The sequence below is a fragment of the Crinia signifera genome, chromosome 7 (assembly GCF_055691185.1).
Source record: "Crinia signifera chromosome 7, ASM5569118v1, whole genome shotgun sequence".
NCBI lineage: Eukaryota > Metazoa > Chordata > Amphibia > Anura > Myobatrachidae > Crinia > Crinia signifera.
In genome coordinates this window covers 19,045,984-19,071,334 of record NC_139223.1, presented here as the reverse complement: position 1 = coordinate 19,071,334, position 25,351 = coordinate 19,045,984, and the positions used below count along the sequence as shown (strand labels likewise).

General features: G+C 45.8%; 1 protein-coding gene across 1 annotated transcript; it reads right to left on the bottom strand.

Annotated features, from left to right (window-relative positions):
* Positions 1 to 4,436: 4,436 nt before the first annotated feature.
* On the bottom strand, positions 4,437 to 24,719 carry ATP2A1 (ATPase sarcoplasmic/endoplasmic reticulum Ca2+ transporting 1). Its single transcript, XM_083154886.1, has 22 exons — positions 24,602 to 24,719; positions 20,741 to 20,758; positions 20,512 to 20,594; positions 16,338 to 16,442; positions 14,620 to 14,758; positions 13,487 to 13,567; positions 13,304 to 13,389; positions 12,920 to 13,217; positions 12,622 to 12,788; positions 12,416 to 12,504; positions 11,816 to 11,918; positions 10,905 to 11,036; positions 9,801 to 9,926; positions 9,093 to 9,311; positions 8,543 to 8,878; positions 8,071 to 8,291; positions 7,752 to 7,954; positions 7,556 to 7,641; positions 7,319 to 7,452; positions 7,077 to 7,194; positions 6,695 to 6,812; positions 4,437 to 4,554 (listed from the first exon to the last, which is right to left on the bottom strand). Exons 1-22 carry the CDS (start codon positions 24,717 to 24,719, stop codon positions 4,535 to 4,537), a joined length of 3,000 nt encoding a protein of 999 aa, XP_083011012.1. The 3' UTR covers positions 4,437 to 4,534.
* Positions 24,720 to 25,351: the final 632 nt, after the last annotated feature.

The window sequence follows — 25,351 nt, the reverse complement described above, 5'->3', positions numbered from 1 at the left end:
TGTATGCTATAAATGGAGTATGGCCCGGCCTACCTTGGAATGGAGTCAGAAGTTGCCAGTGTCCCAGGAGCCTCCTCTACCTAAACACCCCCTGTACTTCAGTTTTTTTTTTGCCCGTCACAGAATTGTAGGTTGGTTTAGACAGAATTATGATTTTGAGGATGTGTACTGTGCATTCCTTACATTTGCATAACTCCCATGCCACGAACCATCACTGAACTTATAGACTGAGCAGATTGTGACAAGTTCTTATTGACGGAGCCCATGACCTGCTTGTCATTGGTTAGTCATGGGTGGGTTGTGACTGAGAAGAAACAATATGACTGTTATGTCTTCTGCAGAGTAAAGTGTATAGGCCACAAAATACAGTATGTAGTAAATAACTTAGCATGTATGTATATATGTGTCATATCTATTTATCTATGTGTGTCTCTATCTCTCTACATCATGGGTCCTCAAAGTGCGGCCCTCCAGATGTTGTGAAACTACAAATCCCGCCATGCCTTGCCACAGTTTTAACACTTCCTTATAGCAAAACTGTGGCAAGGCATGCTGGGCTTTGTAGTTTCCCAACATCTGGAGGGCCGCAGTTTGAGGACCCATGCTCTACATAGATATATATATATATATATATATATACACACATGTCACCTAGCATTTGTGCAATTTATGTCGCAGTATGTGAAATGTATGCAAGAATAACATGACTAATTGTTGCCCCTTTGACATGCCCACAGATGACACCACACCGGCAGATGAGGGTGTGCATGGGGCCCTCCGGCGACTTGAGCACCATCTGCGGCTGGCGCAAGCCGACCTGCAGGACCTCAAGGACCAGCTTCTTTAATTTTGATTTTTATATTTTTTAAATTATGTTAATTGTGGCATTAATAAAATTGTTTATGCAAGTTCACAGTTGTTGGTTTTATTTGCACTTTAAATAGTATATGTGTAGATTGTTTATAATCTTTTACACAGGGTGTAATACAAAGCATTGCACTTACATTGCTGTAAGGGTTAATGTGTGCTATGCATGTGTTAGGCATGCTTGTAAGGATATATTGGAATCTAATTGATTCCAATTCCAAATAAGCAGTTTTTTATGAGGATAGGTAATTGAATAAGTGGGTCATGTGATGTCTTGCAGAAGATACTTCATAGTGGGTTGTTTGGCGTAAATCCTCCGCTTACGTGCGGTAGCACCGCTTGGCTCCCGTTCGGATGCGGTATTCCCGAGCATACTCTGTAATACTCTGTAATACCGTGCCGAATCGGAGTGTTTCTCCCGCACACGCATGGTTTGTATGTCGTCCGTAAACACGCCCTGTTCTTAAAGAGTGAGTCCGTCCGAATGCGGAGGACACGTGGGCGTTTCTACGGACGATGGCCGCATGCGGCAAAACACCGTGGCGTGCGGACCGCTCCGTAAGAATGCGGGAATATCCGCACAGATCAGAATAAGGGCCATAGTGATCAGCACAAAAGGCGGGGGCAGCAGACACAAAATGTAGCACTCTCTATCACTCTCTGTCACTATCTCTCTCTATCTCTCTATCTCTCACTATCTATCACTCTATGACACTGCAGCAGCAGCACTGACAGTTATATATATGAAAAATAACCCCTGCACCCCCAAAAAGTTGCTGGGGGTGCACAAAAGGGGGGCAGCAGACACAAAATATAGCAGTCTCTATCACTCTCTGTCACTATCTCTCTCTATCTCTCTATCTCTCTATCTCTCACTATCTATCACTCTATGACACTGCAGCAGCAGCACTGACAGGTATATATATATATAAAAAAAAACCTGCGCCCCCAAAAAGTTGCTGATCAGTTAATTTATACTGATCAGCACAAAAGGGGCAGCAGTCAGTTATATAAAAAATATATAGCACAATCTGTCACTATCTCTCTATCTCTCTCTATCTCTCTCTCTCTATCTATAACTATATCACACTGCAGCAGCACAAAATATAGCACTCTCTGACACTATCTCTCTCTATCTCTCTATCTCTCTCTATCTATCTCTCTCTATCTAACGCTATTACACTGCAGCAGCACAAGTTCACAACACAGGAAGTCACAAGTAGTAACAGGATCCAGGAAGCATCCAGCACACTACAAGCAGTAATGAAGCAGTGATCAGGCAAGGTATTTGCAAGGATCAGGTAAGTATTTTGCTCGGTTCAGGTCAGTATACTGCGGCAGCTAGGCACGGTGACCGCACTGCACGCAATTCCAGACCGGAATGGCGTCTGCAGTGCAGTCACCGTTAGTTTAAATCCCCCTCCTTGGCTGTGATTGGTCCGTCGGTCCGACGAACCAATCACGGCCTTTGGGGGCGGGCGGGGTGAGGTGGGGTGACACCAGTGTCACCCTTACACCCCGCGGTGATTGGTGCTGTACTTTACAGCACCAATCACCTCCGATCGCGTGTCACCGGCGAACGTTATTCGCCGGTGACACAGAAAACGCTGTAATTGGCTGTTCACACTGAACAGCCAATCACAGCGATCGCCGACGGGGGGGCGGCATCGCAGCCCCCCCTGGGCATGCAGGGACATGTCTGCTGTCAGGGACAGCAGACATGTTGAAACTGTCACCGCGTCTATAGACGCGGTGACAGTTACAAGCCATGAGGTACATTTACGCCATGTGTCGGGAAGGGGTTAAAACATGCAGCGCTAGGAAGATTTGATTATATGCAATATGGAGTGGGCGAGGTAACCCCCCCCTGTGTTCGCCTATGCCTATCCTATCAATTATCACTGCTTCGTGTACCAAGAGTTTTGGAGAAACATATTGAACACCCTGTGACAGTAATGGACCAGACATGGAGGATTTGTGGCTTGAGATGCCACCACCAGGCTTATTATCTTCCTGAAGAAAATAGTTTCTATTAAATTGACACCAACCTTACTGACACGTCCTGGGCCACCCGGGAGGGGCTGTAATTAATGCACAGGTATGTAACTAAGTGTTGTACATCCCTTCTGCAGCTCCAAATTCATTTATATGATTGAATAGCTTATATGTTGTATTACTGCTATGTATATAGCACATGTATGTTACTTTTATGGAGAAGGTGGGCCCCTCTCAGCTCTGGGCCCCATAGCATCTGAACCCCCTGCACCTATGGTAGTTACACCCCTGTATATAACACATGTACCTGTGACAGGGAAGGTGGCCCCTCTCAGCTCTGGGCCCATAGCAGCTGCACTCCCTGCACCTATGGTAGTTACACCCCTGTATATAACACATGTACCTGTGACAGGGAAGGTGGCCCCTCTCAGCTCTGGGCCCCATAGCACCTCAACCCCCTGCACCTATGGTAGTTACACCCCTGTATATAACACACATAACAGTGACAGGGAAGGTGGCCCCTCTCAGCTCTGGGCCCCATAGCACCTCAACCCCCTGCACCTATGGTAGCTACACCCTGTATATAACACATGTACCTGTGACAGGGAAGGTGGCCCCGCTCAGCTCTGGGCCCCATAGCAGCTGCACTCCCTGCACCTATGGTAGCTACACCCCTGTATATAACACATGTACCTGTGACAGGGAAGGTGGCCCCACTCAGCTCTGGGCCCCATAGCAGCTGCACACCCTGCACCTATGGTAGCTACATCCTGTATATAACACATGTAACTGTGACAGGGAAGGTGGCCCCTCTCAGCTCTGGGCCCCATTGCAGCTGCACTCCCTGCACTTAGCTACACCCCTGTATATAACACATGTAACTGTGACAGGGAAGGTGGCCGCTTTCAGCTCTGGGCCCCATAGCAGCTGCACTCCCTGCACTTAGCTACACCATTGGTTATGACACTGTTCCACACTTGTATGTTACTTTTTAACTTTTTATATATGCAACAAAAACATTTTCTTAAATAAAAACAAAAAAATCCAATTCATAGACCATCAGACCCCGCCCTTACCCGAAAGCAGAACAAACCACACGAAAGCCAATGTCAGTTTAACTTATTATTTAACTTTAATAAATAGCTAGAACAGTTTTCATTTGGTTTTCTCACTTCCATTTTTTTTTATCTTTGCTACAAGCTGCAACTCCCTCGGAGAGCTGGGAACAGGACGCCGTGATTCCGCCATTTTCAAAACGCCGACTTTGTAACGTTCAGTTGTGGCGGAGGCTCTGTGGGACATGCATTGTGAGTCCTGCTACGTTCTCCAGCTGCGTGGTAATACTCCTTCATTTGTATGCTGAGTATTCAGGGCATGAGAAGGGAGGGGAGTGCGAGAGACGGGGTTACTGGTGGAAGCACGACTTTGAAGGCGCTCGGAAACAGAAAGACAGCCCATGGATAACGCAGCCCTTGCAATCTGACCTTGGCTACACCAGGATGTGAGGGCTTTGGGGAGATGGGTCGAGGTATTGGCAGTGATGTGTTTTCGGGGGGGGGGGGGGGGGGGGGGGAGTCAAGATGAGATGTTAGGAGGGGATGGTTACAGAGAAAGTCTCAATGGAAAATTTGGGCTGAAATCTGATTTATTTCAGTAAAAAGCTGAATTCCTTTTACTGGAATTTTTCTTTATCTGTTGAAAGAAAGAAAAAATAGTTAGACACCTTCATCTTGGAGCCGAATCTGGCCTTTTTCTCCTGGTATCGACATGCGACAGAATTTATTTTTGCGCCAAGCAGATTCCCATCAAATGGTCCATTGGGTTATAAGTTGCTTGGAACAAGAAAAACATAAATGCACACATACACACATCTACTGTATCAATCTACCTATCTAATGATCTATCTATCTATCTATCTATCTATCTATCTATCTATCTATCTATCTATCTATCTATCTATCGTGGATCCATTACTACGGTCACGAATGGGCTTTTGTATTACTATAATTTTTTCTCCATTTTTTATTAAAGGTTTTGTAAATTAGCGAAGCCATCTTAAATGACTATGGATCCAATGCAATTGGTTCCACCACCACCTGTCGGATCACTTACCTTCACAGCGCCAATAAATACATCCACAAGCAGAGGTACTCTATCGCCTGTACCTTACCCAGCATGCATTGCTTCTCAGGAGCCAATATCTGCAGCAGCGCCATATATATATATATAAAATGTCTAATAGCTCAGCTCTGCATATTGCCAGACTGTTTTGTGCAACCTTATAATCGGGTACTAGAAGAATTGTAATAACTGGAATAAACGTAACTGGACAAGACCAAACCAGACACATCCGCACGTAATACATTTTCTGTATTACGTGAACGTTTGAGGCACACAGGACTGTCTAATGCTGACCCCCCCTGTTGTGTGTATACCTTGGTGTTTTCTCCCTGGGTTTATCCTAATGGGCATAGTGGGTGTAAAGGATTGGCATGTTGGATAAAAATGCAACTAATGAATTTATGAGACATTCATAATGATGATGGGGAGAAAATGTTAATGTGTATAAAATCTGTCAATTATACAGTATGAAATACCCAAAGTAGAACAACCAAATGGTATAATGTCTTATTGTAGTTCTAGCAAAGTTCTGTAAGGACCAGGACCCACGTGTTCATGGCGAAGCCAATTGCTATCTCTCGTACTGAAGCTCCCGCTTTGTGGAAGCTTTAATTGGCCAATAGGAAGTGGCCTCTATGGTTAACCAATCACAGCCTTCCTGTTGTTGACAATGAAACTGCTGATCAGTAGAGGGCCCTTCAGCAAGTCACATCGACGTGAGCAGCTGCTACCAATGTAGTTTTATGACTGCTTACATGGGAACGAAAAAAGGGTTTTAATGCACAGAACACAGTGCGTCCTATAGTAAGATTCGTATAAAGCTACAAATGTCTCCTATATCAGTAAGCGTGTCGCTGTACAGGTCTGTGGGACTTCGGCATACGCTGTAATACTATAAAAACTTATTTACTGTATTGTTCCTTAAAAACTGGAAAATGCGTAACAATGCAATTGATATTGACCAGCAAGTGTGGAGGGGTAATGATGATGATGAGGATGATGATGAAGTAGTTGATGATGAATGATACATACAGTAAGTGTTATTTAGTAGTTATATTCTGTCATTGTGGTGTTATGAAACACAGGTCCGTCCTGCAATTATACCCTGCTGTCGAATAAGGCTGAAGGGAATGGAACGGCATGCAGACAAAATGAAACGAAACGCGTCAGGTCATGCAACATAGTGGGATACCTGTTAAACAGGAACAGGGAAGTGGTGAGGAAAGGATTATGCTGGGGGAAAGGATAAAAAGTCATGGTTTAATCAATGCAGTCATTTTAAATGGAAAAAATATAATTAGTCAATGATATAACTTAACCAGACTAGGCTAAAAAACAGTGATTTGTCTTCCCTATTTATTGGCAAATGTATCTTAATTAGCCTTACAATACTAATTAAGATACTGTTAACTCTGAAACAGAGTTTGTTACCTAGGGTATTCAGCGTCATATTGTACTCGTATAGCGGCACAAAACATTCATCGATCACTGTTTGGTTCGGGAAAGTCTGGATAAATTGTCTGAGACAATGATAGTTATAATATTAATATGAGAAAATGAATGGAGGATGGATGAATGAGTAGATCTTTCTGTATTACGTCCAGCTGGTTTGTATTTGACTTTTTGATGGATATATTTGTGGTCCTCCAACGGCTGATAAGTTTGTCTCTTGTAGACTATATCCACCAATAAAGAAAGGGGTTCTGCTTACCGTCAAGGTAATTACGGGCAACAAATTTCAAAAGTTCGTCCAATAGGATGACGGGGAAGGAAATCTTCAGGACAACAAACCACTTAGTGACGTCCAGAGGTGTCAACTTGAAGATCATCTGATGAATGGAAAGCACTGGTTAGCAGAGTATCGTCATCAAGTATTATCTAGAACCAAAGGCTATACATGTTACATCTAGGTTTGGCTTTGTAAGTGTGGTCTTTCCAGATTAATTATTCACATTATAAACATGATTTTTTAGAGCTATCCACCATGGCCAACTCTTGCTTTAAATGATTACAAATCGTTTATATGGATGATCTATTATAAGGTCAAGCCTGGCGTCCTTGCTATGAGGGGCTAACTGGAGACTTTTACTCACAGGCAGGGGGTCAACATAGAGGATAAGGAAGTGGAGGGACATGGAAAGGCAGATGGAGCCCAACAGCCAGATGTTCACCCATGGGGGCATCCTGATCAGAGACTGGTTCTCTGAAAGACTGTACAAATGAAGGAAAGACATTGATAGATGTCAGCATGAAAGTCACCAAGATCATAAAACAGGAGTTCAAAGAGATGCAAGACAGAGACGTGACAAGCTGGGTGGGTCCAACATGTTTTTACCTGTTGAGGGCATTGCACATCTCAATGGTGACCAACACAGACAGAGCCATGGTCATGGGAACCGGGGACTCAAAGATTTCACATTCATGTCCTTCAAAGTCTGGATTGTCTTCTGTGCACTGCATGAAGTGGCTCTGAGGGACGGAAGAGAAATTGGGATGATGAAAATACCACAATACCACAAAGGCCAGTACTGGATAAGACAGACACTACAGCAAAATAAGGTATTGTCCTCACCAACTGGTAGAAGCTCACTCCAGGTCCATCTTCAGCACACATGAACCACCAGACAGCAGCTCCGACGGTGGCTGCACCCACATAGCCTGCAAGGAAGGAAAATAATGTTACTATCGGCTCAATGGCTTCCAACATGATGGAATCAAGAACAAGCTAATTATTCTGTGTAGATGATATAAAATGTACTTGGCCTCACCTCCAATAGCCATGTAACGGAAGAATAACCATCCACTGATGAGGGGCTCCTTGGGGCTACGGGGTGGTCTGTCCATGATGTCCAAGTCTGGGGGATTGAAGCCCAAGGCTGTGGCGGGGAGACCATCTGTGACCAGGTTAACCCAGAGCAGTTGTACAGGGATCAAAGCCTCAGGCAGACCCAGGGCAGCAGTCAAGAAGATACTGTAATGAGGAATTTTCGTAAGCAAAGAGAGAACTATGAGATATGTCCAGTGATGAGACCTTAACGGTTGTCTATACATTCAGACAAGTAATATTGGGGAAGAGGTCAAACTCACCAGACGACCTCTCCTACGTTGGAGGAAATGAGGTAGCGGATAAATTGCTTCATGTTGTTGTAGATGGCACGACCCTCTTCTACTGCAGCAACAATGGTGGAGAAGTTATCATCAGCCAACACCATCTCAGAGGCTGACTTAGCCACAGCGGTACCAGAGCCCATCGCAATACCAATTTCGGCTTTCTTCAGAGCTGGGGCATCATTTACACCATCACCAGTCTGATAGAGAAAAGCAAGATATGAAGTCTCAGACAGATCATGATGATCAACAGATTGTTATACAACCGGGCAAGTTAGGGGGTTTGCAATTTTGCTTTGGCATGCAGTTACTCTATTCAAGGTGGAACTTAATCAAGGTGTGTCTTTGATGAGATTTTTAAGAGTGTAGATTGGGGTAGATGAACAAAAACACACACACAGTGGAGTGCATCGTCCAGGGGACAACGCCTATGTCATTAATTTGTACACACCATAGCTGTGATCTCATCGAAGGATTGCAAGAACTCTACGATTTTGGACTTGTGAGTTGGCTCCACTCTGGCGAAGCAGGAAGCGTTCTTGCAGGCATCTCTTTGTTCTGCAGGGGGCAGGTCATCAAACTCGCGACCAGTGAAGGCACGTGTAGTCACATCCTCATCCTCCTTGAAGATTCCAATACGGCGGCAGATGGCGATAGCTGTGCCCTTGTTATCACCAGTGATCATGATGACACGGATTCCGGCTTCACGACAAAGCTGGATGGAGCCCATGACTTCTTTACGAGGGGGGTCCAACATACCCACGCAACCAACAAATGTCAGGTCACACTGTGGTAGAATAGATTTTAGTAATTAATGGGAAGAAAAACAATCTAAAAAAATCGGTGTGTGCGTGCAGTACAAAGTCTCCAATATTGGCTTACGATGGTTTGGTTTGCAATAACCACATGTGGCAGTGGATAACATACGTTATAGTCTTTCTCTCCATCTAGCTCTCTAGATCCCTCTCAGTAATGCAACGTCATGTCTGTTTCAAAATTACCTCATATTCGGCGAATTTGGTGGCGTCTTCAAGATTCATTTCTTCTCTCTTTGGTGGAGTATCTCTTGTGGCAAGAGCAAGGCAACGCAGGGTATCTCTGCCTGTTCCCCATTCCTTGATTGTAGTCAAAATCTTTTCCTTGATGGCAGCAGTGAAAGGTACACGAGTTGTGCCCACTCGCACATAGTTACAGCGGTCAATGACACCTTCTGGGGCACCCTTTTATGTTGGGAGAGGGAAAAAAATGTTGACTTGAAAAATTAACATAACAGATATAGTCAGCGTTACAAGATGTGCATTATGAGCGTTCTCGAGCATCTATAAATGATACTTAAAATACCTGAAAAATTACTTTTTAGACTATAAACTGGAATGTGGTCATAGATCGGACAGTGAAGGGTTCTTTACAGTAAGATAATTATTGTTGTTTAGTGTCAGCCTAGGAAGATGCTATTGTAGATTCCATTGATAGCATCACAAGAGGGTTGGGTGTCTTTTATATAATAAAACAAACACTATTAAAATTAATCTTTCAATGCTGATCAAATGGAGGATCACAGTGGTGGGAAATAATGTCTGAAGATATAGGAGCAGGTTTTTGGTTTTACTTTCTTTATGAACAGAGTTAGAAGACATTAATCATCCTATTTATTCATGATTTTTTTGGGCACATGAGCAGTATGTTGAGGCCCCATGCTCGAATCTTACCTTCACAAACATCTTGTTGCCAACAGCGGCACGTGAAGCTTTGGCGGGTGTGCAGAATACTGACATAGACTTCCTGTCACGTGAGAACTCCAGGGTAAATTCTTTCTTCATCAGTTGCTTGATGACCTGTGAGATTGGAAGAGTTGCGTTGGCTTAGGTTGGGTCTTAGGTGGTAAAAGTAATCATCCAAAAAATGGGTTTTAGGGCACAAATTAGATGTCGTTGAGTATCTAAAGTAAGTAACTCAACAGACCCTCAACCAGACGATAGAGGTGCACCCAGTGATACAGGAAACATTATTGGTTACCCGCAATACCCTAGCCCAGGGGTGGGGAACCTCAGGCCCCTGTAGCCAGTCTGAGTGGCCCGCCCACCCGCCCGGCGGCTTTGACGGGAGTCAAATACAGGGGATTTCTCACGAGCGGTCGGTAGTTCTCGCGAGATTCCTCTTAATCCACAGCAGCTGGAGACTGTCAGTCCTATTCAGCGGCAGCCGCCGGAGCGTGGGACGGCTCCAGCAGGACAATTTGTAAGAGAATTTTTTACATATGGCCCCCTAAGGATTTTTTCCCCATACAAGGGCCCTTGGAACAAAAAAGGTTCCCCACCCCTGCCCTAGCGCAACATTGTTCTATACTATATTGTCTAATTTTTTATTATAGCACAACTTTGTCTTTTTAAATATTCGTAGAACTTCAGAGATGGAACCAGATTGGCAGAATTCTCAGAGCAGTTTCTCAAGGTTCAGGGTGATGTTGTACATGATACTGCATTGGCAGGTGCCTGGGATAGTCCATTACATGGGACCACTAAGGGGTACATTGCTAGAAGGGAGTTAGGTTTCCTGGACCTGACAAGTCCAGGGCAGGTGTCTGGTGTGGTCAGAGTTATTGCTACACAACAGCCAGCTTGTTGCCTGTTACATAATTAGCTTTCTATAATGATAGCAGGCAGACAGCTGGCATCGTCTGTCAGAAGATGGGCACTGGTTCTTGGAATTGGAAGGTTATATCTTCAAGTGTTGGGGCAACACTATGATGAGCTGTTAAATGGAATATTACGATCCAGTCTATACCAGCGCCTGGAGCGTTTCCTAGTACTTACGGAGTTGCAGGCGTTGGCGCGCTCCACTTTAGAGAGACTCCTCACTTCTGTGTTAAATACATTCATCTTCTCCACAAGGGTGGTCAGGGCTGTCTCAGTGGCTTCTCCGACCTTCTCAAACACTCCTTTAGACTGCAGGGCAATACAAGGAAAGATCAGGCAATGGGGTCTGCAGCAGCAGTTTCATAAACGGTCCACCACAGTCACGCAATTAGTACATTTGCAGCCGACGCCCTGATGATGGGTCTTGTAGGTTAGGGATGATGGGAAAGAGTTATTGTCATGCTTTGGCAATGGGATCTGAAAGGGGGGGGAGCACCACTGAGTCTGTTAATCACAAACTTAAGATTGTCTATGAAGAAAACATCCTTGTTGTTCTTAATACAGGTGTTCGTAATAAAGGTGTTGTTCATAATACAGGTGGGACTTCTAAGATGCCACCTCCATACTTTTATTGGAAAGTGAGTATTGGTGGCAGTGTGGGATTGAGAGGGGTGGTAGACTTACCCTAGGGTGCTGATAAAACTTACACTGGCCCTGCCCCTAGGCAACTGAAGGATAATAGGCATGCCAGTAGGAAAACCTAGAACCGCAACTGTACAATCTATAACCTTAGCCAACGGAACACAGAGTAGCCCCGCTGATCAATGTCACCTATTATCTTCAATAAATTACATAGTGGTGTTGTGTCCCCCTTGGCAGACAATGCATGTTTCTCACCTGATCTGGAGACACACTTTTACATTTTGTTAACACACGTGCCATATTACATTTATTGTAGTAATGGCGGCATTGTTGTTGTTTTTAGTATTTTAAATTGAATACTCACACAATGATTAGTGCATGCAGTCAGTGTTAGATGACCAGTCCACACCGGGAAGGGGTGACAATGAGGGACGGTTAATTTTTACCTCGTTAAAGTCGAGAGATGAGTCATTGCAAAGTGCACAGATTGTGGCTAATTCCACCAGCCCATCATACTGACCGGCCTTCACAGGCTTATCGTTCTTCTGACTGAGAGGCCACCACAGAGAGACAGGGGAAGGCAGGAGAGGAAGAGATGTATGTGAGATAGAAGGTAGAGACGTTTAGGGGAGAAGTAAAAGAGAGGTACGTTGACATGCGGAAGTGAGGACAGCAACAGTGATCCATAGTGTGGAGATTTATGGGGTCAGTAGACGCCTTTGTACATTAAAGAGAATTAGGAATGAAACATGAGTGAAGATGGATCCAAAAGGAGGGCAGGGAGAGAAGATAATGTTATGGCATAAGGGTCCATTGATTAATGAGATGATTTTGGGATGTAGCAATGATGGGGGGTTCATGTGGAAATGGAAGGTCAGTGAGCTCAGGATCTTAACCTATGAGTGTGTAGGGTCCTCATTAATCAGAGCAGACAGTGTCCAAGCGCTGGGAGTTCCCTAGTCTGCAGTGATCTGCTAGTGGAAGCGTGGTGAGCATTTGTCATTAGCGAGAAGCAGAGCTACTCAATTGGCAATATTTTGACTTACACTTCTCCTTCTGGGGCATAAGTGGATCCGGTGATGGTGAAATCGGCCAGGGAGCAGGTGTCACCTTCTGCTTTATCAATAACAAACATCTGTGTGGAACAAAAGATTGGTTAGTTCATTATGTAATGCTATGTGTCACAAGGATCTAGTGATGGGTCATTTGTGCTTGACCTTGAGCCCACACTCCCTTCGTAGTGAAAACCTACCCTGCAGACGGACATCTGGTTGGTGGTCAGAGTACCAGTCTTGTCAGAGCAGATGACTGAAGTGCAGCCAAGAGTTTCTACGGAGGGCAAGCTCCTCACAATGGCGTTCTTCTTGGCCATACGCCTGGTACCCAGGGCCAGGCAGGTGGTGATCACAGCTGGGAGACCTGTATGTGATGAGAGACCAGCAGTGAAATAATGTATGATACTTGGCGCATGCTGGCACCAGTTAGGCCAAGGTCAAGCCTATTATGAAGTGTTACTAGGTGGTAGCGTCAAACAAACAAAGAGGACATGCCTTCGGGAATAGCGGCCACAGCCAGGGCGACGGCAATCTTGAAGTAGTAAACAGCTCCTTTGATCCAAGAGCCACCATGGATGGGGTCGTTGAAGTGTCCAATGTTGATCAGCCATACGGCAACGCAGATGAGGGAAATGACCTTGGACAGTTGTTCACCAAACTCATCCAATTTCTGCTGCAGAGGGGTCTTCTCCTGTTCAGTGGCTGCCATCTCATCACGGATCTTTCCGATCTCAGTGTTGGCGCCGGTGGCAATGACAACACCAATGGCCTTGCCAGCTCCTACGTTGGTACCCTGGGTAACGTGTAAAAGTTAGTCAGGAGAAATAAAGGAAAGTGTAGTGCAGAAAGCCATATAGATACAGACATAGAGATACTCACAGAGAACAGCATGTTTTTCTTGTCCTGGTTGACAGCTCTGAGGTCAGGGACAACGTCAGTGTGTTTGATGACAGAGACAGACTCTCCTGTGGGTGGCAGAAGGTTTAAGTGAGACATATATTGGAAGGAACATGGTGGCCTAAAGTAGATAAGGAGATATTCTGGAGCAATCAACCAACATACCTGTCAAGATGGACTGGTCAATACGCAGAGTGGTGGATCTGATGTTGACGAGTCTGATATCAGCGGGGACTTTGTCACCAACTGAGGAAAGAGAGACAAGTTGAAGATGGACACCAGGCATTACGTATGTTACTTGCAGGGTGAATACTGGATGCATGTAGCCTACAAATGCTGGGCAGCTTTATTGGTACACTGCAATGTAGGATTGAGCTGGCACAAGCCCCTCCCACATCTAGCTCTTTCTGCACAAGTTACATCTGACCCCCTGCAGCCCAGCATGGTGTTGCTAAGTTCCTTGCTCTTTTTGCTTTACTCCCAGCTCAGAATCAGCTCTGGCATGCACAACAACAGGGATCTTTTACCTAAATCTTGAACACTTTCAGATTTACAGGATATAAATCAGGTATGAAAGACCACATGATGGACCTCTGGATGGTACAGAAGGATCATGAGGAACTTCATAGACCACATGATAGACCTCTGGAAGGTACAGAAGGATCAAGTGGAACTTCATAGACCACATGATAGACCTCTGGAAGGTACAGAAGGATCAAGTGGAACTTCATAGACCACATGATAGACCTCTGGAAGGTACATAAGGATCAAGTGGAACTTCATAGACCACATGATGGACCTCTGGAAGGTACAGAAGGATCAAGTGGAACTTCATAGACCACATGATGGAGCTCTGGAAGGTACAGAAGGATCATGTGGAACTTCATAGACCACATGGCAGACCTCTGGAAGGTACAGAAGGATCATGAGGAACTTCATAGACCACATGATAGACCTCTGGAAGGTACAGAAGGATCATGAGGAACTTCATAGACCACATGATAGACCTCTGGAAGGTACAGAAGGATCATGAGGAACTTCATAGACCACATGGTAGACCTCTGGAAGGTACAGAAGGATCATGAGGAACTTCATAGACCACATGGTAGACCTCTGGATGGTACAGAAGGATCACGAGGAACTTGATAGACCACATGGTAGACCTCTGGATGGTACAGAAGGATCATGAGGAACTTGATAGACCACATGGTAGACCTCTGGATGGTATAGGTATAGAGTATAATGAGTCAGTGTCCCAGTGCTCTGAACACTTATAGGCTGTGGAGATAACAACTCACCTGCCACCTCCACAATGTCTCCTGGTACAAGCTCTCTAGCCTTGATTCTTTGTACCGATTTTCTGTCACTGCGGTAGACCTTTGCGATCTCGGGCTCATATTCTTTAAGAGCTTCGATGGCATCTTCTGCGTTCCTTTCCTAGGGTCACAAACAGAGTTTTTATTAGGGATATAATGCTAAGATGCATTAACGCACATTGCGACATTTTAAAGAACAGTCGTTTTGCACCACATTTTATTCTGTATCCATAACTCTTATAAAGACGTGATTGTGTGTATACAAATAAGTGGTCATCCTGGAACTGACCGACCTGGAGAATATCCCGTTGTTGTGAACTAATCAATGGTCATTGTTGATGTTTTAAGTATTGCAGCGAAAACAAATTGCTTAAAAAAAAAATCTCTATTCAATTGGGATATACATATTTCGGGGGAAATTTACTAAGATGGGATGTGTTTTATTTCACATGGGATGTTGCTATATCTGTGTGCGATCTGTATACAAAGTACGCCCATGCTGTCTCTCACGCCAAGTTCCACTGTGCGTCATCTGCAACTTTGTACTTGTTTAAAACGAATTGAGGTGCAGTTAAAGTTGCAGTCCGGTGTCTCTGATACACAGTGAGACGGGTTTCGCTGCATATATGATGCGAGTAAGATGCAAAATGTAAAGAAAAAGATGGTACGCTACACCAATCACAGGGGCAGATTTATTAAGCTCGGTGAAGTGATAAAGTGTCTGGTTTTTATCACCGGCCAATCAGTTACTACCTGTGAAGTTACAGGCTTGGTTTGAAAAATGACAGGTAGGAGATGATTGGCCGGTGATAAAAACCAGACACTTTATCACTTCAACAAGCTTATTAAATCTGCCCCTCAGTGTGAGAGCGGCACCGTGTGTCTCGCGCTAGGCGCTAGGTGACTGAGGACGCATCTATATACCTAAATTGCATCTTTAAATATTCATACTAATCAGGCCTGCACAAGACTCTCAAAATAGGCAGGACCCCTCCCCCTCCCCCCCCCCCCCCCCCCGCCTTAGGCAAGATACTGATTTGGGGGCAACATTATACCATAACTGTATAAAAGTAGCAACTTTTATAGACAAAATGGAGTTTAAGGCAAAACTTAAAAATCACCCTCTTCTACAGAAACTACCATAGAATCATTACAAAGCAAACTAAATAATAAAGAAACCCAATGGGGGTCTATATAACAATAAGCAGTGTTAGCTCTAACGCAGTGGTTCTCACACTGTGGGTCCTGACCCCAAAGTGGCTCTCGACCTTCTATGCATGGGGTCGCGCCTCCATGTTGCTGACCATCAGGCTGTGATTCAAGGAGTCCGAAAAGTCTGTTGAATTGTCTGTTATTTTAGACTCCTCACATCACCCTGTGCCTCCACAATGCTGTGATGTGATGGGTTATGGTATATCAGACTCCTCCCATCACCCTGTGCCTCCACAATGCTGTGATGTGAGGACCTTCAGCAGTAACTTGTTGGGGTCCTGTAATTTTTTTTTTATTCGGTGATGGGGTCCCAGACCAAATAGTTTGAGGACCCCTGCTCTAACGTATACCAACTGTACAATTCCAGGATTTGGATCTCCGCATATCTGGACCTCTGCAATTCTGTCAGTGCGCCCAGGAAACTCCACAATCTAATCAGCAGCAGTAGAACCCAAGGTATACTCCTGTAGGGACAAAGGCATACTTACTTGCCAGACTCCTACAATTGCGTTAGCGATAAGGATCAACAGGATAACAAATGGTTCCACAAAGGCGGTGATGGTCTCTTCACCTTCCTCAAACCAGGCGAGCACCTGAAACGCAGAGACCACATGTGAGTGACATTCTAGGTCTTGTTACATTTCCACACAGAGAAAATAGGGTGTTCTACAGCATGAATACAGCGTAACCTGCAAGCAGTACAAGCCCCAGAGCGATCGGAGAGATCCTAGCAGCGTATATAGGTTATTGTCTGTGTACCCTGCACCTGCTGCAGAACCTCCTGTCATTATACACAGCCTCTTGGGTTACACCGAGGTAGATTTACAGCTATTTTATGGGGCCTTCTCATGCTTCACGCAGCTGTCGTGCTCTCGCAAAACGCACACAGCCACCCGGGGCTGTCACTCAGAGACAGCAAGGAGCACCCTCTCTCTCTCCCTGACCTCCTCTCGCTCTCCCAGCCTCTCTCTCTCTGTCTCTGGGCCTCATTCTGCAGTGTCCCAGCAGCTGTCAGACACTTGAGCTGGCCACTGGCCGGGTAGAGTTATCTTCAAGACAAATTTAACCTGCAGAATGTGCGGCTCATCGGGAAAAGAAAAGGTCAGGGCTGGAGCCGTGTTAACTCGTTCGCGGAGGCCGGTATCATGTGTTCTGCATGTGTTCTCCGTAATAAGCGCCTTTGCCCAGCAAGGGGTGTAATAAAACCAAGGAAAGTACTTTTGAGGAGCCTTCGAAAGAGGATAGGTGGAGGCATTGCCGATAGCAACCACTAGCGGTCAACTGATCGTTCTATAGACTACGGCAGGTCATTGTAAATGAATTGCTATCCGCATAACGCTATGGTGACTGGGAAATGTACAATTTCTGGGGGAGATGTATCAAGCCTTTTAAAGAGAGAGGTTGCCCATAGCAACTGGCTGGCATTTATCAATTGCATTGTATTTACTAAGATGGGAGTTATTGACGTTGGGGTGTTGCTATGGGTAACCAATCAGAATCCACTTCTTATTTAGCAATTTCTGCACTCGGTTTAAACCATTTCCCCAAGTGAGAGTAATTCTGGTCTCTCTGCGCTAACTCGGGCCTAGGCTGGAACCTAGGTTACCTTACTGCAGGCGTGTACAAACTATAGCCCTCCAGCTGTTGGGAAACTACAAGTCCCATCATGCCTTGCCACAGTTTTGCTATTAGGGAATGCTAAAACGGTGGCAAGGCATGCTGGGATGTGTAGTTTCACACCAGCTTGAGGGCCACAGGTTGGACATGCCTGCCTTACTGGATGATTCTGGCTGCTTGGATTTGTTATCCATCTGCCTGGTATATAGGGGTGCACGAGACGTGGATAGGGACAGCACCAGCAGGGCGGCCACCTGTGCCTGTCCCTGTGCTGCAGGGTTATGCTGGGAATATACTCGATAAGGACTGGGCTACTGATAGGAAGCGGTGTTAGCTGACACTGTCCAAGCTCTGACTGATGCTCTGACTTCCCAGACACCTCCATTCAGTATCCTAGTATCTATCAGCATTGCTGGGAACGGGGTCATCTGCCTGACACTCGCCCGCCTGGGTACTGTATGAGAAGAGCCAGCGAGTGCCTGAGAATATCCCCGGTACCTGACTGATAGCCGCGGTCACTGGCTTGTCACAATGGGCCTGATTGATGATTGTGAGAAAAAGCAAACAAGCAAGCAACTGGGCAAAACCATGGTGCACTGCAGGGGGGCAGATGTAACAGGTGCAGAGAGAGATAGATAGATTGAGGGGGGTGTTCAAACTCAGATCTATATTCCAGTGTAAGAGTAAAGATGTCTAGCCCCTGTGGGCTACATGCAAAAGCGGCCAGTATTTACCCTGAACAGAAAAATATATAACATGGTTTGTTACACTAAGACACTACGTTGCTGGCTTTTTCGCTTCCAAATATGAATGAGGCCCAGTGAGTGCACCTAGACTAGGACCCTCACCACTGCAGTGGGGGGAAATGTACATAAGAAAACCATAAGAATGCATGTTTTTCCCTCTGTGATGTACATACGGTATAATAATATAACTTAGTGCATTGATTGTATGCATCTTCCTGTGTGATACACACTCAAATATATACATCAGTATATCAGCCACTTTTATAGATTTGTGCAATAATCCTGCTAAATGGGCAAATCGGCCGCATTGACCCATTTTCATATCATTGATGTGATGGGTACAGTGTATTCTGGCCTGATCTGGTCTATATAGGAACGGTGGTACTTGTGCTGGTCAGAGTACTTGTTCCACAGGCCATACTCCCCAATGCCAGTTTTACCTGACTGCTCCCAATTGCCTTGATATGACACAGCAGGCCCATGCTAACTCATTTCCCATTGGTTTGTTTTGCATATTGACTGACAGTGGATAACCTCACTAAACACGCCCCAGAGGCGTGAGGTGTGAGATCGCCTGGTGGGAAAACCTATGAACACTGTCATTTCCTCTCAGACACCTTCCTGTCCTATGTATTAGGGGAGAAGTAACAAGCCTTGGGGGCCAGATGTATCAAGCTTTCAAAAGTGATAAAGTGGCGACTGAGAAACAACCAGCCAAACAGCTCCTAACTGTCATGTTATAGACTGTGTTTGAAAAATGACAGTTAGGAGCTGATTGGCTGGTTGCTTATCACTCGCCACTTTATCAATGATCAAAGCTTGATAAATTAGAGAGAGGCGAAGTGAAGTAGCCGCCCCAACCAGTCTGTGTCAGCTATTTGCCAGATGGCTATCTATGCTTGAGCACAGGTGAATTGATTAGTATCTCAGTCATTTTGTTTTAACCATATGTGCTTAGCATACTTACAGACTTTTTAAAACTCCTCTCCGGGAGGGGCGAGGCTGATGTCACTAAGCCCCGCCCCCATAACCGGCAGCAGCATCAATTTGCAGGTCCGTGGATGGTGGGCGGAGCTAAAATGACGTGAATCACGTCATTTTAGCCCCGCCCCCTCCCCAAGGACCCGCGAAATTCGGAGCTTTAAACCGCGGGGAAGGGGGGAGCCGGGGCTGTAGGGAAAATGCGGGAGACTTGTCCACCTTACCGGGGGGCTGGGATGGGGACCCAATTTGCGTGAGGGTAGGCAAGTCTGGTGCTTAGCCATAGATATCCTTAAAACCTGGACAGTTAGGGTGCCTTGAGATCATTAGACACTATAGGGCAGATGTATTAAGCCTGGAGAAGAGATAAACTGGAGATAAAGTGGGATAAAGGAGATAACACACCGGCCAATCAACTCCCAACTGTCATATTTCAAACACAGCTGATTGGCTGGTGCGTTATCTCCTTTCACTTTATCTCCAGTTTATCTCTTCTCCAGGCTTAATACATTCTGCCCCTATGTGACTAGCTGTCTCCCCTAAAAAAACAACATGAGGGGAAACCCTGCAGTTTTAATGTTTTTACCCCATAACCCCCCCCCCCCTTCCTAACTTAGTATTGCTAGGTTTTACTAAAGATCCTGTCTATCATTTTCTAGGATGGATGCAGTAATGCAGGCATGTCCAAACTATGGCCCTCCAGCTGTTGTGAAACTACAAGTCCCATCATGCCTTGCCATAGTTTTGCTATTAGGGAATGCTACAACTATGGCAAGGCATGCTGGGATGTGTAGTTTCACAACAGCTGGAGCATCTCACAGTTTGGACATGCCTGCAATAGAGGCTGGTTGATATTGGCAACATAGTCTATTTTCATTTTTAGACGTTTTAGTACATTTACCCCTAAAGGTGGCCATACACGTGCAGATTTATCTGCAGATCTGTCTGGTTGGAACAAAAACATGGTTATGGATGAGAGCAAATGACAGTTGACCATGTGCTTGGAAATGCTGGAAAACTGACAAACTGTCACTCATCCATAACCATGTTTTTGTTCCAACCAGCCAGATCTGAAGATAAATCTTACTAGTGTATGGGCACCATAAGAGTTCCCCTCCTTTATCTCCTCCTGTCTGTAAAATGCTGGCTCAGAAAACACAGCTTGGCTTTGGTGCCCCTGGCACAGCAGCGTTTGCTAATGACTTCTCAGTCAGCAATTAGCTTATTATTATTGACGTGTGGTGCAATTTGTGTCCGGTTTCATGAGTGGATCAGCCCCAGCCCTTGCCGCCCGCTGTGGACTTTTCTGCGTACTTACGAATGAAATGACCGCAGCCAGCAGCAGAATTCGGACCAGGAGATCTTCAAACTGCTCCGCCACCAACTCCCAGATGGACTTTCCTGTAGTGGGAAGATAAGAGGTCCGTGATTGTCAGCTGGCACACAATGACCTGTACAATACTCACACGCTGCGCTGCATGCGCACAGGTGTCCCCAGCAATCGTGCCCCCTATATATACATTTCTGTAGTAAGGAATGGTACATACCTTCTTCTGCTGGAAGCTCTGGGCCATGGAAGGGGCAGAAAAAAAGAGAGAAAACGTAATTAGTATTGATCCTTATCAGCCGATTACTACTAAAAATACTAATTGTATTTACATAGGGCTCTTTCTCCAATAGGACTCAGGCGCTTAACAGATAGAATGAATGTAATACAGTACAGGAACAATGAAGTACAGAAAAGCTTTTCAGAAACAATACTTATGGGAATTACGGAAATGCTTGAGTAAACAGGAAAGCCTTGGGTCTATTTTTGAAGGATTCTAGAGTGCGGGTCTCTCGAACTGTGCGGGGAAGTAAGTTCCAGAGCTTGGCTAAAAGCTCGACCCCCAGATGAATTATGGGGGATCCTAGGTACTGCTAAAAGTCCTTCATCTGCAGATGGCAGTAATCTGGTGGGACAGTATGGAATCAGAGGCTGCGTCAGGGACCTTGGGCCTTGGTCATGTAGGGCTTGGAAACTTTTAGTTAACCTTGAAGATGATTTGCGGCACATGGCACCGCCATCGCTATATAATTGTTTTCATGGTCTGTAAGCGTGCGTTTCCACATGGCAGACATCTTTTGTGTAATGTTTCACATGGGGAACACTGGTCCCTCGTTTCAGCCGCATTTATCATATTAAAAGGGCATTCTGTAAACGGACACTTTCTGTATAACATAGCTCACATCGGACACAAAGCGACCATGGCCTAAGAATTACAGTGACCCCCACATCTCCTTTATCCGACACCTAATCGCAGGCTGCGCACTGGCAGAGTGCACTGCAGTGCAGCATTTTGCAGTATGTTGTGGTGTCTCCGTGCTGAGTAGTCTTATGCACAAAGTACCTTAGTGGATAATAGAAAACAGGACATTAGCAATGGAATTAGGGGGACCCAGAACCCAGAAAGGAACGGAGACCTTTGAGGCTATTACCTTAAAAATTGCATTTAAGAAAGACATGAAAGTTGGATCCAATTTGTTCTAGACTCCGACAGAGGGAACCAAACCAGGAAAACCTATTTATTTATTGCCGACTGTATGGAAAAACCATTAGCAGATCGCCGGGCGTGGCGTACCTCGCTGCTGGGCGCCAGGGATAATCGCGACGAGCGACAATGCCAACGTGTGGTCTCAGTGACAATGTTACTGGTGATGTGCATGTGATAGGGGTCCTGGAGGTTATGTGGCAGCTCCATAAATCCTGCTGTCAGCCGGTGTCACGCAGATACTATGTACGGTCCCAGTTCTCAGGGAACAGAATGCACTCTGACATCTATCTTACACCACTCCGCGTAACAGCGGCCAACAGGCTCATGTACCCTGAGGTGCCCTGTAACCCCCTCGCTGCCGGACTCTCCTGTCAGTAAGGCAGATATGGGAGGGAGATGGCTAGGGAAGAGCATAGGCTTCTTGCTGGGGGTTATGTAGGGATGGTGGGTGCAGTAATAAGGGGGGAAGGGACCGAGCTGGCAGGACAGGAGCCCAATAAATGGGTTATTGGTAATAAATAAAATGTCTTCCTTTAGTTCCGCAGTAAAAGCAGTAATTTGGCCAAATAGTGACGGTCTGACAGGAATTGTGCCTTTAAATGCAACTTAATATTACAAAATGTAAGTCAAGGCTCTAAATTTAGACGTCCAGCGACAGTATGAATATGTCTATATATAGCGATGCATGCCTTATTGTGTGATGTATTTTGGGGAACACTGGCTGACATTGAGATTGGGAAGACCATGGAGAGGATCTCGTCTCTCAGCAGTTTGCAGACCCAGGGCGCTCTTCAAGGACACGGCTGAGATGTCTGTATAAGGAGAGTGACATCACCGGCTGGATCTAATACCCCAGTACTAAAATACCCAGCGTCTGCCATGTGAGGAGCCATCTGGGCTGCAACGTATAGGGGGGGGGGGGGGGGGGGGGGGATTTCTGTACCTGTACGGCCTCTTACATGTACAGTATGTGTGGCACTGTACTGTACCTGACACCTAATATGTACATCGCACACATCTATACATAACACATGGAATGCAGAGTATGTTTGTGCCACGGTGTTCATATATGTCTCCCAGCATCTCCAGTCCGGCATGGATCAACTTATACCAGTGTATATATATACACACACACTAGTAAGCCCGCTCAAAGCAAAAGCTTCGAAAGCTAGTCTGCTACCTTCTGTGTTTGTGCATGTGTGAGAAAGAGATGTAGTTTCAGTCTCTGCCAGCAGATGGCAGTGTTTCGGAGACTCACGGACACTAGACACATATATATATATATATATAAAATAATGATAATGATATAAAATATATCGGTACTTGTGTAGTTTCACGGCGCCAGCATGGTGCTGTGCGTCTGAGTCCCCTTGTGGGGCTCGCTTCGCTCACCACGCTATCTAAAATCAACTTCATGCCAACGTGGATAGTGGGGTTAGGAACTATCCACGTTGGCATGGAGTTAAGTTACTTTATTTTAGATAGTTTGCCGAGTGTTGAACCCAGAAGTAGCACGGCACCATGCTGGCGTGGCCCCGTGAAACTACACAAGTACCTATATATCTACATCAATTTATGTGTGTATGCATATATGTATACACACACACACACACACACACACACATATATATGATAATGCGTACAGTATATACACAGATGATAATGCACTCCATCAGCTACAGCCAGGCCCCATAACCATACGCACTGCTCTGCACAGCCCTTGCGGCTGTCCAGCTCTGGGCCTCTCCTGCTGGAATGTGACATTTACAGAGATTCCCTCATCGCCCACTGGGACATGTAAAAGATAATCATAGCAGCCTGCATTAACAGTGCTGGGGACCACGCTGGTGTGTGTGTGAGGAAAACACCCTGGCTGCAGAATAAAGCACCTCACTCTGTGTACAACCCCCTAATCCTCTTCCTCTGTTCTATATATACCGAGCGTGTGTCACCCACATGCACCACAGGGTCTGTCCTCTGCTCAGTGCAGACACTGCCGGAGACACTCACAGCAAGGAGATAAGAGGCAGAGAACAGATGTCCTGACTTCCAATGCAAAGTGCCTCACTCATACAGTCAGACGTGTGAGAGACTGACATAGGGCCTATTGACGGGGGGGCTGCCAGCCTCTGTCACCCCCACAGCCCCTGGCATGGTCCCTAGGCTCCCTGACCCTGCGATGCGACCCATCCTGCCTTGCCCATATTACCTCTGCCATATGTAGCCCATATACTGTACCAATAGATAGCCACAACTTCCCTAAACCTGCAATTCATTACAGCAAATCGCAGTTCTGCTTACAGCGGCCGTTCCTGGCTATACCCAGTCTCATCACCGGTAGGCTGCAACCAAAAGTGATATCGCTGTATCTTACCACGATGGTTGTCTCACCATTTACAGTATATCCCCCTATGTCCCATATACCATTTGCCATTACCGATATATAAAGTTGCACACAAAGTATTGCAATATTTTGGAAGTTTGAATTCCCTGAATTCAATGAAATACAGTAATTGGGTCATACCTCATGCCTGCATTATATATATACAGTATGACCTTTTATACAGTACAAGTGCATTAACAAGTGGAGTGTTAGTCATTTTACAATACATCCAAGCTATGTGTCCAGGTGCGTCAGTGTCCTCAGGTGATCATGTGACTATGGTGTATATCGCTATGGCCACCACAGGCGATAGACTGGTTGCTAATATCAGAGTTAATGGCAATAGGGCCAGGGGATGTAGGGGGGCAGATGGGGGCACAAGTAGACCCTCTGAAGCCATCCGCGTACTTTTGTTCCCTGTAGAGATGCAGTTTGGAAAAGGTTCCCAGGGGGCCACACAACAAGATTATAACATGGGGTTTGCAACATACCGTTGGGTCCAAATTTATCAAAGTTCTTCTTGACCTGATCGAGAGTCAGACCCGTGTTTTCATTGACCCCAAAATAGGCCAGAGATTCCTCCGTGGTTTTGGTGTGCGCGTTCTCCATTCTTGTTGCCTCTCAGCCCTGCCGCAAAAGGGCTCGCCTCGTCCTTAAAGATAAAGAAACCTCTTCTTCCCCCCCCACCTCTTGTGGTCGACAGAGTCTTTTACGATGGGCCGGTGTCCCCCCCCTTCTTCTGCAGCCGATTGTTGGATCGTCCCTTTAGAGCCCAAACCTTGGCTCAACAGCTCATCTCCTGCACTCTGTCCTTAGCAGGAGACTGGAACACCTTTACCCTGGACCCCACACAGAAGCTGTCAGAGAAAGACTTTGCTGGAGAGGTGCTTATAAGGGAGTTCGGGAGACCACACCCCGAGCTGGTACTGGACCCCTGGCTGGTACTGGGATTGGCCAAGGGGAAGATTGATGTCACCTTATGCCTTGTCCCCCCCCCACCCCCTCCCGTCCAGTCCTCGGCAGAAAGGAGACCCTCTTTGGTTTTTTGTTTTTGCTGACTTGTGATGAGATTTGTAGGCGTGTAACACACACACACACACACACACACACACACACTGGCCTGTCACTCAAATCCTGGGACAAGCTTGTAAGAAGACCCAGAGGTTGTCCCTCCCCTAGGATCCCATCCTGGCAGTCTCTCGTCTGTCCCCCTCCTTTAAATCCATTCAAGTTATTTCCGT

What these genes read in the sequence shown, in the direction of transcription:
- ATP2A1 (XM_083154886.1), bottom strand. Translation starts at nt 24,719, where the DNA reads ATGGAGAACGCGCACACCAAAACCACGGAGGAATCTCTGGCCTATTTT. An exon ending in AACGTAGGAGAGGTCGTCTG is followed by an intron (nt 7,955 to 8,070) that starts GTGAGTTTGACC and finishes TCCTCATTACAG; the next exon opens with TATCTTCTTGACTGCTGCCC. An exon ending in TGCCCGTAATTACCTTGACG is followed by an intron (nt 4,555 to 6,694) that starts GTAAGCAGAACC and finishes TTCTTTCAACAG; the next exon opens with ATAAAGAAAAATTCCAGTAA.